At 41.8% G+C, this 7,438-nt stretch overlaps 2 protein-coding genes across 4 annotated transcripts; one reads left to right on the forward strand and one right to left on the reverse strand.

Moving 5' to 3' along the window:
- The first annotated feature begins 462 nt into the window (after nucleotides 1–462).
- On the forward strand, nucleotides 463–3,081 carry LOC122019997 (chloroplastic import inner membrane translocase subunit TIM22-2-like). The gene is made up of 5 exons (XM_042577681.1): nucleotides 463–773; nucleotides 2,216–2,280; nucleotides 2,364–2,436; nucleotides 2,520–2,573; nucleotides 2,761–3,081. Exons 1-5 carry the CDS (start codon nucleotides 572–574, stop codon nucleotides 2,997–2,999), a joined length of 633 nt encoding a protein of 210 aa, XP_042433615.1. The 5' UTR covers nucleotides 463–571; the 3' UTR covers nucleotides 3,000–3,081.
- Nucleotides 3,082–3,508: 427 nt separating this feature from the next.
- Nucleotides 3,509–7,132, reverse strand: LOC122019996. Of its 3 annotated transcripts, none has more exons than XM_042577679.1 (2): nucleotides 5,274–7,132; nucleotides 3,509–3,526 (listed from the first exon to the last, which is right to left on the reverse strand). In XM_042577679.1, exon 1 carries the CDS (start codon nucleotides 7,005–7,007, stop codon nucleotides 5,322–5,324), a length of 1,686 nt encoding a protein of 561 aa, XP_042433613.1. In that variant the 5' UTR covers nucleotides 7,008–7,132; the 3' UTR covers nucleotides 3,509–3,526; nucleotides 5,274–5,321. The 3 variants fall into 3 exon arrangements, with proteins under 3 accessions (XP_042433613.1, XP_042433612.1, XP_042433614.1); XM_042577678.1 differs by lacking the exon at nucleotides 3,509–3,526 and adding an exon at nucleotides 3,914–4,090; XM_042577680.1 differs by lacking the exon at nucleotides 3,509–3,526 and adding an exon at nucleotides 5,169–5,187.
- Nucleotides 7,133–7,438: the final 306 nt, after the last annotated feature.

Genomic DNA, 7,438 nt, shown 5'->3' on the forward strand with positions numbered 1-7,438 from the left:
GACCGGGACAACTCAGTCGCTGGCTACAGGTACTGTTGACCAGAGGACATCGGACGACTTGATTAACACAGAAGACGACTCACCATCTGAATCATGGAGATGAGATCAACATTTCAAACACGTCACACAGACAGTTCCTTCTCATATTCCCAAAAAAAAACATCTTTCAAATTAAGAGTTTAATGGATAAATTATTTTATGTTATATTTAAAATATATCATTATTTAATAAAAAACGAAAAATGTAAATTTTTATTAAAATCTAAAAAAATCATTATAAATTTAATAATTCATTCCTCTTAGAACGGATCGCATTCCAAAAACAATTTGAAACGTTCTTTGTTTAGAAGTCGCCAGAACTCCCTTTATCGCGAATAGATATCCAGCTCGTTCCTTCTCAGCCAATCACAAGGGCGGTGCAATAATGGGTAGAAATTAATCGAGTCACGAATTATTGCTCCGGACATATCCACACACACGAGTAGACCGAAGCCGAGGTCGCTACTGCGCGAGAGGCGAGAGGCGAGAGGCGAGAGGCGAGAGAGATTATTTGAGACTCCGGCAGAGCAGTGATGGTGAAAGCGGCGGCGCGATATCCACCGGAGTACGAGACCGACGACGGCGAGGAAGGGGGAGATTATGGCAGCGATAGAGGCCCAAAGCCGAAGAACAAGCCTTCGGATTCCGTCGGCGCCGAACCGCCCGTCGTGTGCCTCCTGCGCTTCTCCGTTGACTCCGCAGCTGGGGCTCTCATGGGATCCGTTATTGGCTTCGGTAGGTTCCATCTTAGTCTCCGCTCATCTCCATCTGTTCTTGTTCCCAATTTGATATGATAGTTCTTTTGTTCCCTGCGCAATCTTTGTGTAGTGTCTGCTGTATCCTGCGCAATCCGTTATTCTGTAGGGACGCGGGAAGCATCCTGCTGTATCACGATCTGTGCTTGAAGAATGCTTGAGCCAATGGAATTAGGATTTCCATGTAGTATATAGTCTCCCGGTCATTAGACAAGGATTTGAGTTTCATCTCCAAATATTTAAATTTTCTTGTTTATGGAAGGTCAGTGATAGCACAATAGATTTTGCCAAATTTTCTACCATGTACCATTAAGATATTGATTTTGGTGCGTTATATTCTCTATATCCTGATGAAATGAGATACAGTGACAAACAATAAAAACTAAAATAATACTGAAGCTGGTCATGAATCATGATTCTTTGATATTTTGGAAGGAACTATAGTGGTAGCTAAAGATGCTGTCTCTTGATTATTCATCCTTTTGCTCCATATAGGTTGGGACATTTGAGGCATGCGGTACGAAGGCCTAAATAATTGTTGGAGCCATGTTTTTAGCTTCATGAAATTCTAGTTGTCTGTGTTCATCCTGCCTTCGACTGTTAAGCATATTTGCATCTGGCAAATGGTTATGGTTTATCCTATATAGAAACACTTTAGAAGTTGATGTTGGAGGAAGATTAGGCATCTTTGCCCTATTGATTGTTCAAGTGGAAGGATCAAGATGCCAATGGTGTTAGCTTTGAAATTCGAAGAAAATGACAGATGTATTAGGTGCTTTGATTTGTGTATTTCCACTTAGGACTTGTGTGGCAATTAAAAGTTGTGAAATGTGGCTGTTCAATGGAAGTAGCATATATATAAGGGTGGTACAAAATTGACGTTCTGAGAAAATTAAGTCAAATAGTGTTGTCAACGTCTTGTAATGTAACATAGTTTATTTGATATGAATGTGCTCTGATTTTTGGATTTCCATGTAGGAGTAAAAAACTTTTGTTCCCTTGGGTGATTTCTACAAGTTATTTTGCACCTTCAACCTTCTTCGGTGACCTAATTTTTATTGTAGTACCATGATGATCCAAGAATGCATGCATCTGTGAAATATCTACTTATATTTAAGCTGTAGAGCTATCATATAATTTCTAAAGAGGCACTGTTCACTTCTTCACTGAAGAGTTCATTTGTTTAATTGCTACATATTGGCAATTAAGTGGTAAGATTGTTTGTGGACCTAACTTCCTCATTATAACAACACATCAAGAGAAATAGGATAAGGGGAAAAAGTAGGTGGTAATAGAGTTGCAAAATTTGTTCTATTATTATGTATTTATTTGTCCTATCAGTTCATTGATTTCTGGATCTTTTTGAATTGTTCTTCCATGTCGACAAATGATTATTGGCTACTTTGATGTTCTTCACTTTAGGATCAGGCTTGATGAAGAAGAAAGGATTCAAGGGATCCTTGGTTGATGTGGGATCGTCCGCTAAGGTACCATTACTAGTAATGATTTCTAATTTGCTGTTTTGGTTCCTCATTAGTTCCTCTTTTTAACTGGCACACTCGTATGCTAGACATTTGCAGTTTTAGCTGGTGTCCATAGTCTTGTTTCCTGTTTCCTAAAGAGATTCAGAGGAAAGGATGATGGTATAGCACTAATAAAATGCTGTTGAATAATTTCAGTGGAATGAAGCTACTGGTTCTAAGTTTAATCATCATGTTGTTTGCAGCTATCAATGCAGGCATAGCCGGGTGTTGTACTGGTCTTGCTTTCGGTGTACCAGGTACATATTATTTCTCCTCTGTTACTTGTGTCATTTGTACCATAATTATTATTTGAACCATAATTATCTAATATTCATTACAAAAAGTTTATGAATTGGCCTCGTATTGTCATTGATTTGGTTAGAGTCAACCAATAGTGTCAGTGGAAGCGTATATGGCTATATCTCAAACTTGTTCCAATGGCAGGTTCACCAGGAGTTCTGCTGCAGAGTTGCCTCAGCTTTGGAGCATTCTCATTTCTCATCCAAGGACTCAATAAAAATCAAGATGCACTTGCTCTTCCTCGCCTGGCCAGGGGAGGTAACGAAGGAGATCCAGCAGTTGTTCTTCCGCCATTTACGCTTCCACTTCCTCCCCAGTTGTTGGAAGGATTTTCATCCTTCTGTGAATCCTTACCCAAGTCCAAGAGAATAGCTAATAATTAAACACTCCACCCCATTTTGATGTAGAGTGTTTCGAGCATAGACTTGAAACCTTTTTTGTTTTCAATCAATTTCGGATTCTGCAGATACTTTTCTATTTGGTTCTATTTACTTGAAATCTTGGCTCGAGAGATAAACTTGGAGTTCCTCCGCCACCTTGATGTTGTCGATCAATTACAGATGCTGAAATTCCTTAAACTATTTCACCCCCAAGTAAGCAACTATACATCCTGTTGTATTTTCAGGCTATGATTAGTTCATATGCGGGAGCAAACTCTGGCAACATCACCATTATCTTAATCTTCACACAAGTAATATCTGGACTAGATGTGAAGACTTCGCATCACTCGGTACAGATGGTTTCATGTAAGAAATCTTTCCAAATTCTCCTGGAATTCAAAAGCCGATACAAGTTGAGAAGATGAAGCCATCCGTATCCATTTCAGACATGGAAAGAAGTATGGAGTCGCAAACCAACAGAGTAAAGAATGAATGTGTTCTAAATGGCATCCTAAACCGTCGTCTTCATCCTGAATCACAAGGATGGAGTTGCATATGTAAGAAGCTGCAATTGTCAAAACACTCAGAATTATCTGATTTTTAAATTTTCTCCTAGCTACTACCACTCGACATTCCTAAAGTTGTGTCATAATGTTAGGTCACACATCAGTTTCCTCACCTTCCACTTTTCAACCATATCAACCTTTATTATTGATGCAGAATCCTATAGCAGTTGGATGTAAACATATTTTAGTTGCACATTGAAAAGGTTTAGTGTGGAGACACATAAGATCTGAAGAATCAAAATCTTAACTTCCCAACTGGTTAATATGATTTCCACTTCAACTAATTTTAGTTCCATTAAATTCTCATCACCTTTTACAAGTAAATTTTTTAGCATATGGATCTCCCCTGGGATGGAGTTAACATTTGTCATTAAAGAAGCACCACATGCTTCCTATGGGATGAGGGTTCATCATCATTTTCAATTAAGAACTCATTTGCAGCTCCTTCATCTGTCAGGCATGTGTAGAATATGTTTCATAGATGGCCATAGAAACCTAAATCCATAATCCTATTGGTTGGACAAGCATCTGTTCCATTAAAAAAATCATGTGAAGGAATTGTATTGGATGCAAGTTACCTATCTAGACAGGTATTTAAAGCTCATAAACTTCTGAATATTTTAAGAAGTGACAATTGAATGATTCTGGAAAATTAAGTACAGAAAAGACAAATGGATTTGCCTGGGATTGTGCTTGTGGAAGACTTCAGCAAAGTCAACTATAGCAAATGAATAGTCTAGTCAAAGGAATTAAATTGAAGTGCAAGAAAAATCACAAATGTATATTTGATTTGTCAAAGATATCATGAAGCAAGAAGTCATTATTTATGGCCTAAAGTAGCTGGGTTTCCTCTGAACTCAAGTCCCGCAGACCACTAGACATTATGCGTCTGCCTGGGACAGGTGGGAAAGGTTTAGCCACTTCTAAACTATCATCTAGCTAAACCCAATTCTTAAAGTAAAGCAATACCGGCAATCAGAGCCAGATGGTATAACTTCATAGTGCTATAACTTAAGTGAAAGTTGCAAGTATCTTTGTCTTCAATCGTCACTCATCACTCATCAGGTCTTTAGTTGAAATTATGAATAACAATAACAACTATTAAATCAAAGTAAAAAAAACAGGTTAAATAAGTACAACTGCCAACTGCTATTTTAAACAAAAGGCAAAGTAGAAAGTTCTCAGCTATTAAATTTGAAACCGACCAATTGTGGCTGATCCAAATCAATGCCACCTACCTGACTAAATCAGATTAAAGTTGCTCTTTCCTACGAAGAATAGTAAAGCAAGTGATCACACACACATGAAACAGGTTCACTATTCTCATTCATAAAGCAAGGGCCCCTACTGTGTATAGTGTTCTATAATCAATTCCACCTAACATCTTCCAGTTCTTTATTGAAAGAAAGGTATCTGAACTACACTAACGACCAAGTAATTGACCTATTGTCCAGTTAAGCAAGAGAACTGCCCTTGTGGCAATTGTGTTTACAACTTGTGATGCAGCACAGAAACTACTTATAGATGTTGTACTTGGGAATCGTTGTAAACGAGTGGAAGATCATCTTAGAGGGTTTCCTTTATCTTTACTTAAACACCAACGATCTCATCAAGGACTCAACAATCTAAAGCATGTACACCAACATTGAATCAGAACAAAATCATCTACACAAAGGTGAACAATGGATGAAGTAGTGTTAATTTTACATACATATGAAGCAGCTTCAAGCTGGGTATCCTTCACAGCTGACTTCCATAGTCATGTTCTTGGAAACACTCCCAGTATCTTTCCCCTTCCCAAGTTCTCGAGTAGTTTCTTTGCACCATCCACTTCCATGTCGGCAAGTCTCTGCAAGAATCTGCAAGCTCCTGCAGCCGCCATTTGTTTCCGGCACTTTCCCGAGTGCGAAATTGATAACAATATTGATATTTGGTACTTCTTATCTATATGGACTAAGGGATCGAGGAGCTGAACAATGTTTACAATCCCCTTCTCCTCCTTCCTTAGTAGTCTCTGATAGCCAGGGAATGACATCAGTGAAGCCAGAGCCCTTAAGGCAGCTTCCTTTTCCTCCAAAGCTTTGGCTTCCAACATGCGCGCCAGAGGAGGCACTGCATCCTCAAACTCCTTCCTTGTCCTCCCTAAAACCAAAGCCAATTCGGTTACTGCCCTGGCTGCTTCTGTTCTTGTTCCTGCTTTGTCGCTCTCTAGTGCAGTGATGGTGCGAAGAAGGAATCCAGTTGCGGCAATGATCTCAGCTATGTACCTGAAAGATGCTAAGTTTCTTAATAAGAAAACCCCAGGCTCAAGATTTCGATCCTCTCCTCTGTCGACTGCTTCCCAGTAGTTCTTCAGGCATTCCAAAGCCCCTTCTTTGAAGATGGATAGCTTTATGCTTTCGGATTCCCCACCAGTAGATAGATTACAGAGGCATCTGATAGCGTTCTCTTGGGCAAGAGGTGTTCCTGATGCTAAAAGACTGATGAGGACCGGGACTCCGTTCTCTTCGATGAAGTTCTGCCGGAGCTCTTGGGATGTGGCGAGATTTTTCAGCACCGCAGCGGCAGCGGCCTGCGCAGAGGAACTTCCAGCACAGCAGATCTCCAGGAGGGCGGCGATCCCGCCTCGGGACCCGATGATGATGGCGTTATCCCTATTTTGGGTTAGAATTTCGAGGGCGATGCAAGCCTTCTCCTTGGCAGCGCCACCCTCGGACTCAAGGACGCGAGCGAGGTGGTGTAGGAGGGGCGCGCCTTCTGCCACTATAAAATGGTGGCAGCTTTGCACCGCCAAGATCCTCGCGATCGCAGCTGCAGCCTTCTCCCTCGCCTCGTGACAGGACACCGTGCCGGTGACAGAATCAAAGAGGCGGACTAGCGCTGACACCACACCCTGTCCAGCAGCGACCACGACGTTCTTGTCGTCCTGGTGGAGCAGGTCGAGAAGATAATCCAACGCGGCAATCCTCGACTCGGAGCTTCCAATCTGAAGTCTAGTCACAAGGCTCCTAGCCTCAGCCCGCACGAGCTCTCGTCGAGAACTCCCCGCCTCCATCGGAGGCGACGGCAGGTAGGCCAGCGCGCCAGAGCGTAAGATAAGATCGGCATCGGCAGCAAGCTGGTAGAGCGCGGCGGAGGCGGCGGCGATCTCGCTCTGGGTACGGAGCCTGGCCGCTGGGAGATCCGGCGAGCGGCAGATGGCGGCGAGTGAGAGAGCTGAGGAGAGGGTTTGGGAGAGTGAACGGAGGAGGTCGGCGACAAGGGGGGTAGGTGGGAGCGGAGCGAGGTCGTCAAGGGAGGCGGAAAGGCGAGCGACAGCGGACGATATGGAGGTCCAGCGGCCGCGGAACGACTGTGCGCCTGCGGCAGCGGCAGATAGGGAGGAGAGGAGAAGGCGGCAGTGACGGAGGTCGTCGCCGTCTCCTGCGGGAACGGCGGCATCCATGGCGGGAAGGGTGGCGATGGGTCGATCGATTCCTGGAGCAGACCCAACGACGCTCTCCCAGCAAGCGCTGCAAGTTCGATTGTGTTGTGCTCCCAATACAATACAATACAATTAAGTTACAAGTCTTCGGTTCGTGGAAAACTTTATTATTTTTTTATTCTCTAAACAAATTTAGAAAATAATAAAAAAAATAAATTGAATGGAAATTATTAAAACGCATATCGTACGTGTAAAAGATTCGATCCTACCAAAATTTTTTCCATTTATACATTGTAAGAATAGGAAAAAAATTTTAAGAACTATAAATTATTTTTTATATTATAATTAAAAATTGAATTATAAAAATCTTAGTGATAATTAAACATCTTCTTACTATACTAAAGCTACAGGAGCAAGTTATCCCAGAATGGTTAATTAATATTTACTTAAGT

The sequence above is a fragment of the Zingiber officinale genome, chromosome 9A (assembly GCF_018446385.1).
Source record: "Zingiber officinale cultivar Zhangliang chromosome 9A, Zo_v1.1, whole genome shotgun sequence".
Taxonomy (NCBI): domain Eukaryota; kingdom Viridiplantae; phylum Streptophyta; class Magnoliopsida; order Zingiberales; family Zingiberaceae; genus Zingiber; species Zingiber officinale.

Coding starts and splice junctions, on each gene's coding strand:
- LOC122019997 (XM_042577681.1), top strand. CDS start 572: ATGGTGAAAGCGGCGGCGCGATATCCACCGGAGTACGAGACCGACGAC. Junction 2,281..2,363: donor ATGTGGGATCGTCCGCTAAG/GTACCATTACTA, acceptor CTCGTATGCTAG/ACATTTGCAGTTTTAGCTGG. Junction 2,574..2,760: donor TCTTGCTTTCGGTGTACCAG/GTACATATTATT, acceptor TTCCAATGGCAG/GTTCACCAGGAGTTCTGCTG.
- LOC122019996 (XM_042577679.1), bottom strand. CDS start 7,007: ATGGATGCCGCCGTTCCCGCAGGAGACGGCGACGACCTCCGTCACTGC.